This window comes from Carcharodon carcharias, chromosome 11 (assembly GCF_017639515.1).
Source record: "Carcharodon carcharias isolate sCarCar2 chromosome 11, sCarCar2.pri, whole genome shotgun sequence".
NCBI lineage: Eukaryota > Metazoa > Chordata > Chondrichthyes > Lamniformes > Lamnidae > Carcharodon > Carcharodon carcharias.
In genome coordinates, this window is record NC_054477.1 from 101,588,651 (window position 1) to 101,609,302 (window position 20,652).

A 20,652-nucleotide genomic window follows, 5' to 3' on the forward strand; every position below is an offset into this window, starting at 1 on the left:
ACCATTTGGTTCTCCTTTATGTTAGGGAGGCAAAATGTAGACTGAGTGACCGCTTTGCAAAATGCCTTCAGTCAATCTGCAAGCATGACCACAAGCTTCCTGTTGCTTGTCATTTTAATTCTCCACCTTGCTCCCCTCTGACCTTTCTGTCCACGGCCTGCTATAGTGTTCCAATGAAGCTCACTGCATGTTCAAGGAACACCAGCTCATCTTTCATCTCTGCAGTTCTACAGGCTTCTGGACTCAATATTGAGTTCAACAGCTTCAGATTCAGATAACCTCCACCTCTATCTTGTTCTATGTGGTTTATTTTTTGCCGGTTTGCTTCTTTCTTTATCCCTTCATGTTGCATTCAGATGTTGCCATTCACACCTCATCTGGACACAACCTTTGTTTCTTTACCATACCTACCTATTGCCACTCTCTTTGGCTTTTTCATCATGAACTCTATTGTTATTTAACCTCTCCTGTCCTCCACCCTATCACAGATCTTCCCTTTTGTTCTTCCTGTGCCCTCCCCGCTTCTCCTGGCTTAAAAGCTCTTACATTTTTATCTTTCTTCTATTCTGAATTGTCTTGAACCATTAACTCTGTTTCTCTCCATTGATGCTCCCTGACCTGCTGAGCATTTCTCGCATTTTTTGTTTTTAGTTCCCATTGCTCATCAGTGTTTTGCCTGAGAATCTTTCATTTCAATCCATCTAGGCCAGATCCCTTTAATATTCACTGAAGTTAGCTCTTTTGCAGTACAGTATTTTTGCATTTGATTTTTCTTTCTCCTTTTCCAAATCTACTCGAAACTCAATGATACCGTGACCACTATTTCCTAACTGCCCTCTCACTGAAACATGCTCCACTTCATTTCCCGGAACTAAATCCAGCACTGCTTTCTTGCTCATTGGGCTGGAAATACACTGAACAATAAAGTTCTCCTATGTACATTTCTGGAATTACTTGCTTCTCTGCACTTTGCACTGTTATTTTTCCACTCTATATAAGGGTAACTGAAGTCCCACATTATCACCATTCTAAAGTTGTTACATCTTGCTTAAATTTGCTTGCAAATTTGCTCCTCTAATTCCTTCTCACTATTTGGTGGTGTTTAGTATGTGTTCCTATAAAACAGCGTGCTAAATAAAAACATGCAAGACAAAAATCACTTCCCCATAAGAAGGCATGTAAGAAAAGTGGGTTAGGTTCCTGAACTGTAATTTTTACATTAAAAACCTACTGACAGCCTCGAACCCAACTGGCCCAAAAATCCACTTTCAACTTATGACTCTTAAACTTACTACTTTTAAAAACTTAACCCCTCTTTGCTTCCCGCAACCCGGCTCACTCCCTCTGCGATCTGCTTCCCGCTCCTTCCAGTTCGTTACTCCCCTCTCAACGCCCCACTTCAGGCCCCTCGCAGCACCCCCTCTCGACCCCTTGCAGCTCCCCACGCCCGACCCCTTGCTGCTCCCCAGGCCCGACCCCTCGCTGCTCCCCTCTTGACGCTCATTACCAGACACCCTTGCTGCTCCGCTTTTGGCCCCCCTTCTCCTGAACCACTCACTACTCCACTCTTGATGCCGCTCTCCTGACCACATTGTTGTTCCCTCCTCAATTCCCCACTCCCAACCCCTTGTTGCTCCCCACTCCACAACCCACTCCTGACCCCTTCACTCCTCCCTTCTCAACTCCCCTCTCCCAAATCCCTCGCGGTTCCCCTCTCTTGATCATCTCACTGCTCCCTTCTCATCAACCCTCTCCTGAGCCCCTCTCTGCTCCATTTTCATCACCCCTCTCCTGAGCCCTTCACTGCTCCATTCTCATCACCCCTCTCTGCTCCATTTTCATCACCCCTCTCCTGACCCCCTCGCTGCTCCATTCTCATCGCCCATCTCTTGACCCCCTCGCTGCTCCCTTCTCATCACCCCTCTCCCAATCTCCTCGCTACTCCCCTCATGGCTCCCCTCTGCTGACCCTCTTGCTACTCCCCTCTTGACGCCCTTCTCTTGACAACATCACTGCTCCATTATCCATTCCCCTCTCCTGATGCCATCACTGCACCCCTCTCAATGCCCCTCTTCTGACCCCCTCGCTGCTCCATTGTCAACTCCCCTCTTCTGACCCCCTCGCTGCTCCCCTCTTGATGCCCCGCTCATAATACCTTCAATGCTCCCTTCTCAACTCCCCTCTCCGGAACCCTTCCTGGCTACCGTCATGACGTCTCTCTCCCAACCCATTCGCGACTCCCCTCTCCCTACCCCTCGCTGCTCCCCTCTCGATGCCCCTCTCCCGACTCCCTCGCTGTTCCCCTCTCGATGCCCCTCTCCCGAACCCCTTGCTGCTACCCTCTCGATGCCTCTCCCGACCCCTTCGCTGCTCCCCTCTCGATGCCCCTCTCCCGATCACCTTGCTGCTCCCATCTCGATGCCCCTCTCCCGACCCCCTCGCTGCTCCCCTCTCGATGCCCCTCTCCCGACCCCCTCGCTGCTCCCCTCTCGATGCCCCTCTCCCGACCCCCTCGCTGCTCCCCTCTCGATGCCCCTCTCCCGACCCCCTCGCTGCTCCCCTCCCGATGCCCCTCTCCCGACCCCCTTGCTGCTACCCTCTCGAAGCCCCTCTCCCGACCCCCTCGCTGCTCCCATCTTGATACCCCTCTCCCGAGCCCATCGCTGTTCTCCTCTCGATGCCCCTCTCCTGAGCCCATCGCTGTTCTCCTCTCGATGCCCCTCTCCTGACCCCCTTGCTCCTCCCCTCTCGATGCCCTTTTCCCGAACCCCTCACTGCTCCTCTCTCGATGTCCCTCTCCCGAGCCCCTTGCTGCTCCCCTCTCGATGCCCCTCTCCTGAGCCCCTCACTGTTCCTCTCTCAACTCCCTTTTCCTGACCCCATCGCTGCTCGCATCTCAACGCCCCTCTCTCGACCCTTCGCTGCACTCTTCTCAACTCCCCACTCCTAACCCCCTTGCTGCTCCCCTCTCAACGCCCCTATCCTGACCCCCTCGTTACTTTCTTCTCTATGCCCCTGTCCCAAATCCTCGCTCACAGTGAGGGCTTGGGAGAGAGGTGGTGAGTTGGAAGCAGTGAGGGAGCCGGGTAATAGGTGGTGAGAAGGAGGAATTGAGCAGGAGAGAGCAAGTGTGACAGCGAGAGGGGCAGTGCGGGAGGGAGCAGGGTTTGGGAGAGGAAATTGGCAAGCAGTAAGGAGAGGGAAGCGGCGAGCGGTAGGGATTGAGTGGTTCAGGAGAGGGAATTGTAAACGAGAAGGAAAGAGAAGCCGCAAGCAGGAAGGCGGGAAAGGGAAGCGACAGACGAGTAGGAGGGAGTGAGGGCATTGGAAGAGGGAAGCATGCAAATGGGAGGATCGGCAGAGGTGGCAAGAGAAGCGGTGGTGTGTTTAAAATGACAGACTGAGTGTGTACAATTATAACATTGTTCTTGGCACTCTCCATGTCCCACTCCTGGTCCCCTCACTGCTCCCTTCTCAACTCCTGTCTCCTAAACCCCTCACTATTCCCCTCTCTTGACCACCTTGCAGCTCCCTTCTCATCACCCCTCTCCTGACCCCCTCGCTGTTCTCTTCTCATCGCCCCTCTCCTGATCCCCTCGCTGTTCTCTTCTCATCGCCCCTCTCCTGACCCCCTCGCTGCTCCATTCTCATCACCCATCTCCTGACACTCTCTCTGATCCCCTCTCGGAGTCCCTCTCCTGACTCCCTCACTTCTCCCCTCTCCTGGCCTGCTCGCTAAACAGTTGTAATCGACCTTCTCCTAGCACACGTCGCTGCTCCCCTCTTGATGGCCCTCTCCCAACCTGCTCAGTGCTCACCTCTTGAAGCCCCTCTCCTGACCCCCTCAATGCTCCCTTCTCCTGACCCCCTTGCAGCAGTTGTTAGCGACCCTCTCCCAACCCCCTGTTTGCTCCACTCTTGAGGCCCGGCTCCTGCCCCCCTTCTGCTCCTTTCTCAACGCCTCTCTCCCGACCCCCTCACTGCTCCCCTCTTGATGCCCCCTCTTGATGATCTTGCTGCTCCCCTCTCATCGCTCCTCTCCTGACCCCCTCAATGAGCCCTTCTCAAGGCCCCTCTCCCGACCCCCTCACTGCTCCCCTCTTGATGATCTTGCTGCTCCTCTCTCATCGCTCCTCTCCTGACCCCCTCAATGAGCCCCTCTCGACGCCCCTCTCCAGACCCCTCCGTTGCTCCCCTCTCAACTCTCCCCTTCCCCACCCCTCACTGCTCCCCCATAGAGGTGGCAGAGTTGTTTCTTTTGCCTGAGTGTGAGAATGGATGTTGTTTAAAAAAATATTTTTGGAGAATATTGTGGTATTCTCTGAATAAGGCTGTGTATCCGTGTGTGTGTATAAAAGTTACTAGAAAGCAGATTGTCTGGGAGGTTTAGAACATGAAGGGATAGAGGCATTAGGTATGAGGTATAAGTGAATAGGTTGGATCCAACATTTGCATTTTTAGATTGTTTTAATATCAAAGGAAAGTCAGAGGTGGAAAGAAACATGTCTGCATCTTGCAGGACTTCCATGGGTAAACATGGAATATATTACATTTTATTGACCTGAAAGCAGAGGCAAAATAGAAACATTAAAGATTTTATGTTTGGAAGGATTTGAGTTTCAAAGAGGCGTGAGAACAATGGAACCTGAAATGAAAGGGGAAAAAAGGTATTTTAGAGTTACTGTGGAAAGCTTAAGGTAGCTGGAGCTGGTAGCTGTAAGCTATAGCTGAGGGCTGTTGGCTGTGTGAGAAAGATCTCTAGGCTGGGAGAAGTTGCAGTTTGAATTAGCCATTCAGTCAAGCCAGAAAAGTCTTGGGCTACAACAAGCAGTCTTGTTCTGAAGTTTTCAATTTCCATAATAGAGTGGGAGAGAGTTTAAGAGTTTATGCCCCTATTAAAGCTACAGCAGTTTGCTTGGGTAATATTACTGAATTTTTATAGTTAAACATCTATAATGGAGCGTTGTCTGGAAGGTGTTTACTTGTGGGTCTGACCAAGTAGGGAGTCTTTCTCAGGAATGTTCTTTATGACTAACTTTAATTGTGCTACTGTAATCTTGTGTGCTTAAGTTTTCTTTTATTCTTGTTAATAAAATTTTTGCTTCTAATTTTTAAAATCCCAAAAGTGTTACTGGACTTCTTGCTGTTGAGATCAGTACATTTTCAGAATACGAAAAGAAGGGTATAGCCTGTAAGCCAAGTTTCCTTCTGGGATTTGGTTGAGCAGCAATTAACATCGGCTGTGGTCATAACAGGAGTCAAGCAGGCAGGTACTGGCAATTGGAGGAGAAAGCCCTCGAGTGGACCACTGGGTCTCTTCCTTGGCCATAGCGCCTTAGGTACCAATGGTCTCTCCCACGGGGAAGCCGCAGGGAGGCCAGCTCCTTCCAGCTGACATTTGGTAGTACTCCCACCTTTGAGTCGTAAGGCTCTAGGTTCAAGTCTCACTCTAGGGTTTGAGCACAAAAATTAAGACTGACAATCAGTGCAATACTGAGGGAACACTGCACTGTTGGAGGTGCTGTTCCTAATGAGACATTAAATCGATGTCCTATGTGCCTGTTTGGGTAGATGGAAAAGATCATATAGCACTTTTTCATGCTAGCAAGATGCTGCTGCTTGGGAAAATGACCTTTAATTAGGCCTTTAATTGTCTAAATTGACTGCCTGCCTCCAGTTAGCTGGCAGCCAAGCTGCTGTCATTCATGCCACTGGGAAATTTCAGTGCTGTCAACTGCACACCTAACCCTACCACCCGTCCTCACCATTTCTTCCTTCTTCTCTTTCCTGAATGCAGCCAGGAATTTGTGCCTATTTCACTCCTTGCTTAAGCCTGTCACAATCCCAGCTACTTATACCTGCTGTCACAGTCCCAGCTTCTAATACCTGCTGCTCACCAAACTTATTTACCATGCTCCAAGCATTTACATACATGTACTCTAAACCCAGCTTCCTCTGTTTCATCTTTCTCCCATGTGTTATTTTTCCAATTTCTCAACCACTTTTTTATTCTAAAATGGCTTGTCCTTCCCAGCCCACTGTGCTCCCATCACAGAGACAAAATAGTTTAAGAAGGTGAAAAGCCATTTGAGAGGCCCACACAAAAATAGGTGAGAAAATGAGGGAACATATACAAGAAGAAAAACACCTATTAATGCAGGAAGACTGAAATGGAAACAATAAATACAGGCAAAGTATAATGGGTCCACCAAAATCATAAAACATTATGTATTATACTGCTGCCAAAGATGTGCATTCTTTTAATGCTTCAAAGTGTAACTGATATTGCGTAAAGACTAAAGGCCAGATTTTCCTCCCAGTGACAAAGTCATAACATTCACTGCTCACTGTCCAAAACATTCCATACTTATCTTCTCCATAAGCTGCAGTGAAAATTTCCTCTTCTTCATGCAGCAGGGTCTACCATCAGGACAAGCAGTGAGGGCTTCCAGCATGGCGTATTGCCAATGAAGCCATGCCCCCTTTACAGGGCATGAGCTGAAGACACATCCCTTGAAGACAGTCTTCAGTTCAATGACAGGTATGTTTTTTAATGATTTTTAATACTTTCAAACAGTTAGGATACTTCTTAAAACTGTTCTATAATTTTATAACAATTTTAAAAGTTTGGCATCACATTCCCCTTAGGCATTAATGTCATGTGGCTCCTCTTCGATAAAGGCCCGTCCACCCCCAACCTCTGGCTTCTATATCCCTCCCCCAACCACAACCCTCCACCTCTGTATTCTCCTGCCTCCCACCTACCACCAGCTGGTCCCAACTCCATCTCCCCTGGTTCCACCCACTCTACTTCCACAAACCACTCCGCCCCCACCCCCTCCCCCTCCCCCACTGGCTCCTCAGTCCTGCCAATGTCAGAAGCAACACTTGATGGAAAAGAAAATACCTTCCCCTCCATCATGCTGTTTCCGACTTTGATGGGGCTGAGGAGCAGGAGGAGCTGAAGTGGAGACAACATTGGTCTGTTTGGGATGGGGTGGGGGTGGAATTGGAGGAGCCAGGGATGGTGGGGGTGGGGTGGGGGTGGGGGGCAGAGAGGAAGCACCAGCAAGTTATCATGAAAATCATTTTTATTCACAATCAGCAACTATCTATTTATTTTGTGGATGGGAACATAAGCATTTGGAGGGCTAACACCTTAATTTACATCTGTGATTATCAGTCCTAACTCTTTGCAGGGAAAAATCCATGCAAGTTGAGGGCAAACAGGCAAAGCTTTTGAAGTAATGGTCCCTGGTGCTTTAGGAATCGGAACAGCAAGACCATCAGCATCCGGAACCCGCTCAGGCACGTCACAACATCCACATTTGAGTAACTGAGCTCACCAGAAGTTGAGGACCTCAATATCAGCAAATTTCTCAGCATTCACTGCTATTAAGGAAGGAAAATCTGAGCTGTTTATTCAAAGGTCAAATGCTATTGAAACTGAAGATGGGAACCTTGGCTTTGCCCTAGGCCCAACCATCTTCAGCTGCTTCATCAATGACCTTCCTTCCATCGTTAGGTCAGACATGGGCATGTTCACTGATGATTCAGCACCATTTGCGATTCCTCAGATACTAAAGCAGTCCATGTCCAAATGCAACAAAACCTGGACAATGTCCAGGTTTGGGCTAACAAGTGGCAAGTAACATTCATGCCACTCAAGAGCCAGGCAATGACCATCACCAACAAGAGAAAACCTAACCATCACCCTTTGACATTCAATGGCAAAACTATCGCTGAAACCCCCACAATCAACATCCTTGGGCGGGGGGGGGGTTTACCATTGACCAGAAACTGAGCTGGACTAGCCGTATAAATACTGTGGCTACAAGAGCAGGTCAGAGACTAGGAATCCTGCAGCAAGTAACTCACCTCCTGACTTCTCAAAGCCTGTTCATCATCTACAAGGCACAAGTCAGGAGTGTGATGGAATACTCTCCACTTGCCTGGATGAGTGCAGTTCCAACAACACTCAAGAAGCTTGACACCATCCAGGGCAAAGCAGCCCACTTAATTGGTACCCTATCCATAAATATTCACTCCCTCCACCACCGATGCACAGTGGCAGCAAGATGCATTACAGGAACTCACCAAGGCTCCTTAGCCAGCACCTTCCAAACCCACAACCGCTACCATCTAGAAGGACAAGGGCAGCAGACATCTGGGAACACCACCATCTTGAATCTCTCCTCCAAGCCACTCACCATCCTGACTTGGAAATATATCACCGTTCCTTCACTGTGGCTGGGTCAAAATCCTGGGACTCCCTAACAGCACTGTGGGTGTACCTACACCATATGGACAGCAGCAATTCAAGAAGGCAGCTCACCACCACCTTCCCAAGGGCAACTAGGGATGGGCAATAAATGCTGGCCCAGCCAGCGACCCCCATATCCCGTGAATGAAAAAAAAATTGTAGAAGTGTTAATAAAAATCCTCCCAATTTTGTAATTCTGGTATTTTCTTTACTGGAGAGCTCTTCTACATATTCGAACTATTATTTTTACACTTCTGCAGCTTACAATAGGCAGTCTGTGACATCTGAAATGTGATAGAAATATCATATATCCACACATTTTGATTCAGTTTTTAAAAATTCATTCAGGGGATATGGGCTTCGCTGGCTGGGTCAGCATTTTTACCCAACCCTATTTGCCCTTGAGAAGGTGGTGGTTGAATTGCTGCAGTCCATGTGGTGTAGGTATACCCACAGTGCTGTCAGGAAGTGAATTTCAGGATTTTGAGCCAGTGACAGTGAAGGAACGGCAATATATTTCCAAGTCAGGATGGTGAGTGGCTTGGACGGCAACTTACAGGTGGTGGTGTTCCCATCCATCTGCTGCCTTTGTCTGTCTAGGTGGTAGTGGTTGTGGGCTTGGAAGGTGTTGTCGAAGGAGCCTTGGTAAATTCCTGCACTGCATCTTGTAGATGGTACACACTGCTGCTACTATACATTGGTGGTGGGAGGAGTGAATGTTTGTGGATGTGGTGCCAATCAAGTGGGCTGCTTCGTCCTGGACGGTGTCAAGTTTCTTGAGTGTTGTTGGAGCTGCACTCATCCAGGCAAGTGGAGAGTATTCCATCACACTCCTAACCTGTGCCTTGTAGATGTTGGGCAAGCTTTGGGGAGTCGGGAGGTGAGTTATTCATTGCACGATTCCTAGCCTCTGACCTGTTCTTGTAGCCACAGTATATTTACGGCTAGTCCAGTTCAGTTTCTGGTCAATGGTAACCCCTCAGGATGTTGATAATGGGGGATTCAGTGATAGTAATGCCACTGAACATCAAGGGGCAATGGTTCAGTTCTCTATTGTTTGTGATGGTCATTGCCTGACACTTGTGTGGAACGAGTGGATTGTCCAGGTCTTGCAGGATTTGGGCACAGATTGCTTCAGTATCTGAAGAGTCGTGAGTGGTGCTGGACATTGTGCAATTATCAGCAAACATCCCCACTTCTGATCTTATGTTGGAAGGTAGGTCATTGATGAAGCAACTGAAGATGATTGGGCCAAGAACACTACCCTGAAGAACTCCAGCAGTGATGCCCTGGAGCTGAAATGACTGACTTCCAACAACCTCAACCATCATCCTTTGTGTTAGGTATGACTCCATAATCTGTGAATCATAAAACTGTAATTAAAACATAAGATCTAAATATACAAAGTGGGTTCCATCTGGATTACTTAGCTTCTGAGTTCTGCATACAATATTGCTTTGTATTTTTAAATACAACACAAAAGCCAGGATTTTCCATGCCCGCTGGCTTCGGATGTGTTTGGTGGCATGAGTGGACAAAAAGAGAGAAGACCAAAAGTCGGTTTCACGATAGCGTGAAACCAGTTTACGATTGTCCATTCCGCCCACCGATAACAGACTGCATTTCCCGCCATCAGACATCGGGAACCTCATTGTAATACATCGCCATTTCATTATAAGGCCAGCCCACTGGACTATCCCCCTCACCGTTGAGTCGTCTGCCCACATCGGCTGGAAAACACGTCTTGTGCGGAACACGTTTTGACAAATGACGCGCTAAAGTCACGACTTAACACCAGGGTCTTCCTCACATCGCGGAAATCTGAGGAGCAGAGGATGCTGGAGCCCGACAGCAATCGGAAAGTCCATGGCATGCTGGGTGGATTCTCATGGACATGGCTCTGCTGCAAAGCAAGCTCACAAAGTCAATGGATGATGGTCGATGGGGGCAGGAGAGGAAGGTCTAGGATTGACTGGGAGGGGAAGAAATGTTGGAGGGGTGGGGTTGGCAGGGGGAATGAAGGTGTCAGGGGGATGAGGTTTGAAAAGTGGGGAATGAAGGTGCTGGGGGGGGGGCGAGCTTGTGGGGGGGAGGGAGTATTGGGGGAGGAGGGATAACGGGGAAGAGGAGGGATACTGGGGAGGTAGGTGTAAGGGGACTGGAAGGTATAAGGGAAGGAGTTCAGAGGGGGGAAGGAGTGCAGAGAGGGGAGGGATTCTGGCGGGAGGAAGGAGTGCAGAGAGAGGAGGAAGTGCAGGGAGGGGAAGGAGTGTGGAGCGGGGAGGGAGAAAGACTGGAGGAAGGAGTTGGGAAGGGGAAGGAGTAAAGCTGGAGGAAGAAATGGGGGTGTCTGAGGGAGTTAGGAAGGGGGAAGGAGTAAGGCTGGGGAAAGAAGTGAGACTGGAGGAAGAAGTAAGGCTAAAGGAAAGAGTCGGCGGGGTAGGACTAAGGATGGTGGAAGAAGTAAGGGTGTCTGAGGGAGTCAGGAAAGGGGAGGGACTAAGCAGGGGCAGGGGGGAAGGAGATCTGGGGGGGAGGAAGGTGTTCGGAGTGGGGAAGGGGTTCTGGTGGGGAGAAGGGTTGGGGGTGCTGGGGGGCGATGTCCAGGTGCATGTGCGAAGGAGGGGGTCTGATGGGTCCATGACTGTGTCCTAGGGAGCGAGCTGAGGGTGGACATGACATGATGAGAATGACAAAGGGCAGAGCGAGGCAGTAGGGTGGGAGGGTGAGGGTTAGGCGGTAGTGGTAGAAGGGACAGCAAGAGTGACTAGTGGGGACTCGGGGGCAGTCACAGACCCTGGGGATGGGAAGGCGGTGGTTGGGGACGTGAATATAGATGAGATTTTCGGAAAGGAAGGGAATGTGCATGTTCACCTGGACATCCCCAAAGGAAAAGGGCTGTGATTGGCAGGTCACGGAGGGGAGGTGGAAGGTGATGCCAGGGGGGTCAACTGTGATGGGGGAAAGGAAATGGGTGACTGGGGGTGGAGAAAAGATGGAGGAGCGCACGAAAAACCGAATCCAGACCATGCTGTCCAGATCGAAAGTGAAACAACAGTTGTGGTGGGTGAGATCAGGTGCTGCGTGGGAGTCCATTGAGTAGGCAGAGATGCAGGTCAGCTCAGATGGACAACTAAAAGCGAACCCTGGCAGGCAGCATTGAAAATGCTCAGGACATTGACGTGAGTATAATACATGAAGGATCCGCATGCATGGAAGAGTGCTTGCATGAGGCTCCGAAAGGCCCTGCCACACACACTTCTCCCTCCAGAATCACTCATTGGCCAGCTGCTCCCTCTGCAATGACAGAGGATGAGGTTGAGGGACTCACAGGCAAAAGGGACTCAGAGGGAATGTTCAGCCTCTGAGATTTCTGAGTGGATGACCCAGGGGTGTCCAGCTGCCACACCTCCTCCCTTCGGGTTCCCCAACCTGACTCCTTGAGAGGAAGGAGCGCCTGGAGGGATGTCGAGGTACCCAGTTTCCCTCTCACGTTGCCACTACAGGAGCTCACTCATGGCTCCCGTGATGGAGCACAGGTCTGCACACATCTCGGCGTTCTACTGGACCAGGGTCTCCATGGCATCTACCATCTTCCCCATGGAGGCCTCTATACACGCACATGTGGGCACCACTTCATCAGAGAGCAGGCAGATGAACTCCTTCAAATCACTTGCCACTCTGTTGAGAGCTTCCAACAGCTCTTGGTAATGTTCCCAAACCTTCTGCTGATTCTCCAGGGTGAGTTGGAAGGCCAAATCTAGAGGCTCATCATCTGACTCAGACCTCACAGATGCCTGATCCCTAGTGGTCCACGTGCCAGCAATCTCGCACAAACCTGCCCCCTGCTGCTGCAGACATGTGTCCATGCTGTGACCACCAAATTGTGAACCCGAGTTTGCTCTAGATCTAGGTCCCACCAAGGTGTGTGTCTCTGCGCAGGTGCAGGGTGTGGGTAAGTGCTGTGATGGGTCTTCCAGCTGCTTATTTCCACCTCTTCAATGTAGGAGGTGTCCTCTTGGCTGGAGGTGAGGATGTGGATGGAAATGAGGGAATGGCTGGCTGCAGGTGTCGGTCACTTGGCAGGGCTCTCTATGAACCAAAGTAGAGATAAATAATACATGGCATTAGAGTCAAAAGCAGGAGGGAGAGCACCCACATTTGCGTTGGGAGAGGGATGATGTGGTGCAGGATCCTCGCACCTGCCCAATTCATTGTCACCACAGGCATGATCCTTGTCCTCACCAGTCAGTGCAATGGCACACTCTTCAAAGTGAATAAGGGGCCTAATGTGGACCATTCCACCTCCTGGTCTGGGACCTCTCCCTGATGATGTGAGCAGGCTTCTCCTGCATTAAAACAGGTGGAGAGAGTGTGAGCAGGACACATGGCGCTGCGTGGAATGGTTGTGTTACGAGTGGAAACATGGGCAGGAGGACATAAGCTCGAGAGCGTTGCGATAAGCAGGTGGGTTGTTCTATTCCTTGAATAGAAATTAGGGGGAGAGTGGAAATAGGGATCTGAACAGTTTCAGAACATGATGGAGATGTGAGGGTGTGTGAGAGAGTTGGTGGTGTTGTGCCTTGAGGTGTGAGATCCCAGTGGCTGGGTGATGGTTTTATGAGTGCATGAGTTGAGAGTGATGAGAAGAGTGAATTGCCTTGGCGGAACGGATGAGACCGCTCATCCTTTTTCGGCACTGGGTGGCTGTCCGTTTTTGCAGGGCATTGGCACTGACCACCGCCTCCCAAGCTGGATCAATGACGTTGCTGCCCATTCTGCGGCAAAAGCAGGGGTAAAAGACATCACGGCGAGCCTCCAATGTGTCCAAAAGGTGCTGGAAGGGCGCAGCATCAAACCTGGGAGCTGCAGTCTTTTTGCCTTTTGGGGCCATCCTGTCTTCTTTGCAGTTGTCGTGGATTGGAAGCATTTGAGATGTGTGCATGGCTGGGTTTTAAAAATGGCCCCCAGTGTGATGAAGCAGTGAGGTGATGCTGTGGCGGGAGAAAGAGACCCCTCCCACCATGGAAATGGCATGTTTCCTGGGAATGCACAATTAATGAGCAGGTTTGAGACGAAAAGGCCTGAAAAGCCGCCATTGCGGTTGGCAGGTAAAACGTTGTTTCACCTGCCTGCTACTGCACTTAATGCAAATCTGGGACGATTCCGCCCAAAGTCTTCTCTGCAATGCAGGAGCATTGGTTGTTCAAGTTTATAGATGCACAAGTGGTTGCTACCACTATCTATGGCATTTGCCAGCATGACACTTCCTCTGAATATAGCAGAAATTACACCAGGCTTGAGAGAAGGTTAAGCTTGTGGAGAGTAAAATTATCAAGCTGGTTTCAAACAGAAACCATGCTATAACACTACAGATTTTGTTCTCAATTATTTAACGTTTTAGGGTGTTTATTATGTGAGAAACTAAGATGGATACTACACATGTCAACACTTACAAGGGTTATGAGATATTCCTTTGCACTGCAGATACAGCTAGATGCTGGGCTTCAAATTACGATACATTGCATATTCTTCCCTGTGCTTTAAATTTCTTGTTTCTCCCCCCCACAGGCCCACCAGCATTGGGCTGTCTCTCCAGGTGACCTTTCTAGGCCCAAGCTTGGCGTTGCAGGTGGGTTGTTCTATTCCTTGAATAGAATTTAGGAGGAGAGTGGAAATAAGGATCTGAACAGTTTCAGACAATCTCAAAGTGTGGAGCTGTGGATTTATGTGGCTCTACCTGTCAAAGCTGAGGGCACTGAATCAGAAGAGTGAGAGGAGCAGGCAGAACTGAAGGCATGGACAACAGACATAGAAAGGTGTGAGGGCCGTGGCCAAGCTCTAAGCAGGTGATAGCAAGAGTGCATGAAAAGTCAACATTCAACCAAGAAAGAATCATATGGTATTCAGGATGAGAATGTGAATTTAAAAATTAGATATTTTCATTTCAACATATAAGTAAAAAGTCAGATGTGCATTTATATAGCACCTTTCACAACCATCAGATGGCAATGTAGGAAATACAGCAGTCAATTTGCACAAAGCAAGCTCCCACATATAGCAATGTGATGATGACCAGATAATCAGTTTATATGATGTTGATTGGAGTATAAAGATTGGTCAAACCACCTCTACAAAATAACTGTAAAATTTATCTGTGTAATAAACATTATCTAGAATGAAAGAAACTGTCATGGCAGCTTATATATAACACAAACTGATTTTAGTTAAATATTAATTTGTGATCATTTATGTGATTAACCTTATCAATAGTGGTACCAAACCTATGTTTCTGTGGTCCAATGAGTCAAATCACTTAACTTCTATAGTCATTTCTATGCTTTTGCAGAACAAAACTTAATGGGCAAGAATTTACTGTCAATAAAACAGTGAGGATAACGGTGCTCATTGTTGAATATACACAAATTAGACGGCAACTTCAGGCAAGTGCAAATACACAATTAGATGTGAAAATCCAGAAGTTGCTATCCAAGATGCCTTCTTCCCCCAAAAGCTGTGTGTAAATGGCATCTTGCCGTCTGGCTCTCGGTTCAAATGTATTGAACAGTGTGAATTTTCTGTAATTCCACATCATAAATGTGGGCTCAACTTCACCACAAAAAGAAAGAGATTGTGTATTTTTGTCTGTCCTCATTTTAATGACATGGTGAGTTTTAATCACTATGAAAAAATCTCTCTGGCACTGAAAATTAACATTGACAAGTGTGAAATTTTATTCCTTCAGACTTCAATTGTTGTTGATGATTTTTGAAAAATATTATAGCTATATTTTTTAGAAATACTTCCTTTCCAAATCTTTTTTCTCTTTTAATCAATCTTTATTTACCTTGTTTTCTGGAGCTGATCTGACATTGAATTCAATATGCAAACTTGCACTTTCTGCTTCAGACTTTGCTATTCATTAACAACACTTCAGCCTGATTGGTAAAGGAGAGACACATTTGTTGGTCCTGTTCACGCAGGCCCCAGGTACCCTGTAGATTGGCTAACTCTAACTTACGGTAATTTCCAGTGCAAAAGCTTATAGAAATTAAATGGGGAAGGGAAAATCTTATGAATAGCAAGTGCCATTTATCTGCTGACTACAATGAATTAATTGTACAATTTTTTGCATAATAATTATCACATTAAAATGAATGGAAGCTGATTTCATGTTACTCTCAGCATATTCAACTTATTAGAGTTATTTGAGGAAGTAACATGTGCTTTGGATAAAGGGGAGCCAGTGGATGTACTTAGATTTCCAGAAGGCATTTGATAAAGAGCCATATCAAAGGTTATTGCAGAAAATAAAAGCTCATGGTATGGGGCTAACATATTGGCATGGTTAGAACATTGGCTGGCTAACCGGAAGCAGAGAGTAGGCATAAATAGGTCTTTTTCAGGGTGGTGTGCCACAGGGATCAGTGCTGGGAACTCAACTGTTTATAATTTATATAAAAGACTTGGTTGAAGGGATGGATGGGATGGTTGCCAAATTTGCTGATGACACAAAGATACGTAGGAAAGTAATTTGTGAAGAGGACTAAGGAGGCTACAAAAAGATATAGACAGGTTAAATGAGCGGGCATGTGGGAAAATGGGAAATGTGGGAAAATGTGAAATTGTCCATTTTGGCAGGAAGAATAAAAGTGAGGCACATTATCTAAATGGTGAGAGATTGCAGAGCTCTGAGATGCAGAGGGATCTGGGTGTCTTAGTGCATGAATCACAAAAGGCTAGTATGCAGGGACAGCAAGTAATTAGGAAAGCTAACGGACTGTTCTCATTTATTGCAAGGGGAATTGAATACAAAAGTAGGGAGGTTATGCTTCAGTTATATAGAGCACTAATGAGACCACATCTAGAAACCGTATTGGTCACCTTATTTAAGGAAGGATGCAAATGCATGAGAAACAGTTCAAAGAAGGTTTACCAGACTCATACCTGGAATGGGTGGGTTGTCTTATGAGGAAAGGTTGGATAGGCTAGGCTTGTATCTGCTGGAGTTTAGAAGAGTAAGAGGTGACTTGATTGAAACATTTAAGATCGTGAGGGGACTTAACAGGGTAGATGTGGAGAGGATGTTTCCTCTTGTGGGAGAATCTAAAAATAGGAGTCACTGTTTAAAAATAAGGGGTTGTCCAATTAAAACAAAGATGAGAAGTATTTTTTTCTCTCAGAGGGTTGTGAGTCTTTCGAACTCTCTACCTGAAAAGCCAGTGGGAGCAGAGTCTCTAAATGTTTTTAAGGCAAAAATGGATAGATTCTTGGTAAGCAAGGGGGTGATGGGTTATCGGGAGTAGGTGGGATGCAGATTTGAGGTTACTATGAGATCAGCCTTGACCTTATTAAATGACAGAGCAGACTCGAGGGGCCAAATGGCCGCCTCCTGTTCCTTATTTGTAAGTTCAGGGCTAATGCAGATTTCCAGTCAATGGACAACATTAATACATTGTAAGAACACTGTTTTGACTAAAAATCTGGAACATCTTTCTGAAATGCCTTCCATGAGAATAGATTCAGCATTACTGTTAAATCCGTAGACAAAATCAAACAGAAATACCTTATTATCTTTTATTGTGTAATGGCACAGACTTTGTCTTTGGCCAAATCTTTTTGCAATTTCTACAGCAATTCTGTCTGGATCGACAAAAGGAAAATGAGCCAAATCTCGCTGTATCTGTGGAAAAGACTGAGGACAGTGCATGTCCTTGTACCACCTGGTTCCATCATCTTGTGGACAGTCACAGGACTCATGGTACACATGGCCTGTAAGGACAAAAATGCATTCATTGTTACCATTAACTTCCCAAATAAAATCTTAACACAAAATCACAAGTCACCAAAATAATAATTGAACAGGAAGCCCCTATTAATCCATGCATTTGTTCTGAGTGCAATCTTATTTTAGTTTTTGATTACAGTAGGTCCCTGCTTTAAGTTGCCCCACTTTAAATTGTTTTGTAAGTCGCGCAGTTTTTAGGGCCAGAAATCCCAATTTACATCTTCAGTTCTGAATTAATGTCATTTTGCATTGTTGTCATGGGTCATTGCTCTGCGCTGTTTTGCAGCATTTCACATCGCTGTTTCGCGAAGTCACTCAATGTCATTTTGCGTCATTTCATGTTTCTGTTTCTTGTTGGTTTGACCGGGTCTTATGATTTGATTGGCCCCATTCTGAATTGAGCGCGAGGAAAGTCATTTGACTGCACCAAAAGAATTTGCAATTTTTTCCTCAAAACCTCAGAAACAAACTTTTCCTGGGATAATATCCAATTGAAGAGGGTTTTTTTTGCCAGGAAGATGTTATGAACATATGAATTAGGAGCAGGAGTGGTCCACTCAGCCCCTCGGGCCTGATCCACCATTCAATAAGATCCGTTTATAATCTTAGCTCCAAATCTCCGCCTACCCCCGATAACCTTTCACCTTCTTGCTTATCAAGAATCTATCTACCTCTGCCTTAAAAATATTCAAAGACTCTGCTTCCACCACCTTTGAGGGAGAGAATTCCAAAGACTCATGATCTTCTGAAAGAAAAAATTTCTCCTCATCTCTGTCTTAAATGGGCAACTCCTTACTTTTAAACAGTGATTCCTAGTTCTAGATTCTCCCACAAGAGGAAACATCCTCACCACATCTACCATGTCAAGTCCCCTCAGGATCTTATATGCAGGGTAAAATTAAGAAAGCAAAGTCAATGCATGGAAAAAAAAAAGTATATATTTATTCAGTAAAATATGCAAGATACAGTAATACGTTAACTGGACTAAATCTCCCAGGTTTATTTACTAATTCAACTGGATGATATCAGATTTAAAATTAAAACACACTTTTTAAAAATATGTCTTGACTGTTCTCTCTTAGTCACTAGTTGAGAGTTGACATGATTCATATTCTGGTTTTGATTCATCTCACAGCAGCACATTTACAGAGCAAGATAGATGGGAATCAATGTGCAGTTCTCCCTTTGTTGGATATAAATTATCCAACATTCGAGGAACCACTAATGAATAATTTCAATGTAACCTATGTGTCTCACCGGACGGAAATATTGCAAGATTGCTACTGCTTTAAGAAGGAAGTCCCTCCAAGGTCCCTAACATGTTCTGGAGCTATACGTAAAGACGTGCAGAAAAGATTTTCCACGGGGAGAATTTTTGGCGGGTCCACTCGTCGAGGCGTAAAATGACACGGGGTGACGTTGGGCATGCATCCCGATGTCACTGAGCATCATTTACATTTTCAGCTCGGCGGGTGCACAGCCGAGTTGGCTGTGCACCCGCCAAACTGTGAAAGGCCTGTTAAGGCCATTAATTAACTAATTAACCATATTGAGAAAGCCGCCCGTCCAACCTTAAGGTTGATAGGCAGGTGAAGAGAGCCCAGGCGGCCTTCGCATTTTTCATGGAACCTCATCCATGGGCGGGATGAGGTTTCATGAATGATTTTGAAATCTTGGAAAAATTTTTAATAAAATGAGTACACAAGTCCCAGCTCATGTGACAATTTCACATGAGGGGACATGGTGTAAAGATTTTTTTATCCTTTATTAAACTTCAGAAGCTTTAAACTAATCTCCCTGAGGCACCTCTAACTCAAGGACATTTCTGCGCTCTTTCGCGCGCACTCTGGCTGAGGGAACACCCCCGCCCTTCCGCACAGTGAGCGGGCATGCATCATGCTGCAATTAAGGCCCGCCCACGTAAAGTGGTGGAGTGGACCTGATCGGGGGCGCCGTTCGGATCTGCGCCCATCCGCGCCCGCCCCCGCACAACCCCCCCAACAGGGGGAAAATTCTACCCCATGATTCTAAATGCTACAGAATTTGTTAGGGCATCCAAATAAGGATGTGTTGCCAAGTCTATAAGATGTATTAGTCTTTATACTGGGTTAAAGTGCCACTGTATAAATGACAGTACAGCACAAGACTTACTCTCCCTAAGCCAGAACAAAAAAGTGTGATGAAAGCAACTTGAGGATGTGCAAAGCTAAATGACTAGATTTTTTTCTCTTCCTCTCTGTTAGGAATTACCTGTCCTCTTAAGATATGTAAACTTCAAACTTCACTTTCTGCTTTTCCAGCACTGTTTACTGTGCCTTGGCTTCTCTTAAGCCTCTATCTACATGTGAGGATCTTGAACAACTTCCAGGAAGCATACAACTGCGGACTGATTAGGAAGGTGCATCTGATTTTCCCTCCACTCAGTGCATCCCTAGAATTGAATAGCTGACATGTGCAGTACACTTACACAACTGTTTGTAGGTGCAAATTTGCATCTTATTACTTCATGCCTGGAATGTTTTTGTACTGTGTAAAATTTGTGCTTTGACTCAAAGAATACTCCAGTTTGTCTGGACTGGGAAGAGCTAATAATCCACAAAGTACGATAGATAAATTCTTCTCCTAAAAATGCCTTCTCGTTATGGTGCTGTAGCACCTAAAATTTGATTCTCCCAGTTCCTCAGCTTGCACCGCAGAGAACTTGCAGCTTGGCAAGACTGCGCACCAAGCTTCACATACCTTGGATCAACCATTACCAGCAGCCCATCCCTTGATGCCGAAATCAACATCAGGATTCCGAAGGCCACAGCTGCCATGTCAAAGTTTACAAGTCCAATGTTGACCAGCAGGAAAATAACCAAAAATACAAAGTTACTTATGTACCAGATTTACAACAGCGAGGCTTGGACAACTTATGCAAGCCTAGAAAAGTGGCTGAACAGCTTCCACCTTCGCTGCCTCAGAAAAATATTGGGCATCTCCTGGCAAGACAGAGTGTCAAATATGAAAGTACACCAGTGTGCAAAGATCCCCAGTACGTTTGCCCTCGAGTCAGCTGCAACTCCATTAGCTGAGTCATCTGAGCTGAATGGATGACAGCCGCACCCCCAAAGATATGTTCTATGACGAGCTTGCTATTGGCATGAGACCAAAGGTCACCCATGTCTGTGATACAAGGCTGTCTGTAAGCGGGACTCTAAGTTGACCGGGATCAGAGTCAATGCAGGGCAAGTCCTCACTGTTGACCAGAGTGCCTGGAGACAAGCATTCAGGAAGGGCATGGAAAAAGCAGGGGACAAAAGAAATGACCAGATGGCAAAAAGAGAGCCTGCCTTAAGGAAAAAAAACATCAATCAACCACGGGCCAATGCTATTCATCTCTGCCAGTTGCAGAAGGAACTGCCACTCATAAATCAGCCTCTATAGCCAGAACAGATGATGTTCAATATAGAAGTGACATACACCCTGCGCACAGTCCATCGTCTCCCGAGACAGACAGTTGTCAGTAATAATTATATAGTAATAATGACCACAGAGAAATACTTACGCTCCAACCAACTCTGCTTCACAAATTGCTGTACATTTTGCTTTTACAATAAAA

The 20,652-nt window shown here is 46.7% G+C and overlaps 1 protein-coding gene across 2 annotated transcripts in view; it reads right to left on the reverse strand.

Moving 5' to 3' along the window:
- The window catches only part of LOC121283853 (protein O-glucosyltransferase 2-like), a 131,593-nt gene that overhangs the window by 105,196 nt on the left and 5,745 nt on the right, over window positions 1-20,652 (reverse strand). For both annotated transcript variants that reach the window (XM_041198646.1, XM_041198648.1), the window contains exon 3: window positions 16,830-17,035. In XM_041198646.1, coding sequence (XP_041054580.1) covers window positions 16,830-17,035 — 206 coding nt within the window. The remainder of the gene's footprint in view (window positions 1-16,829; window positions 17,036-20,652) is intronic.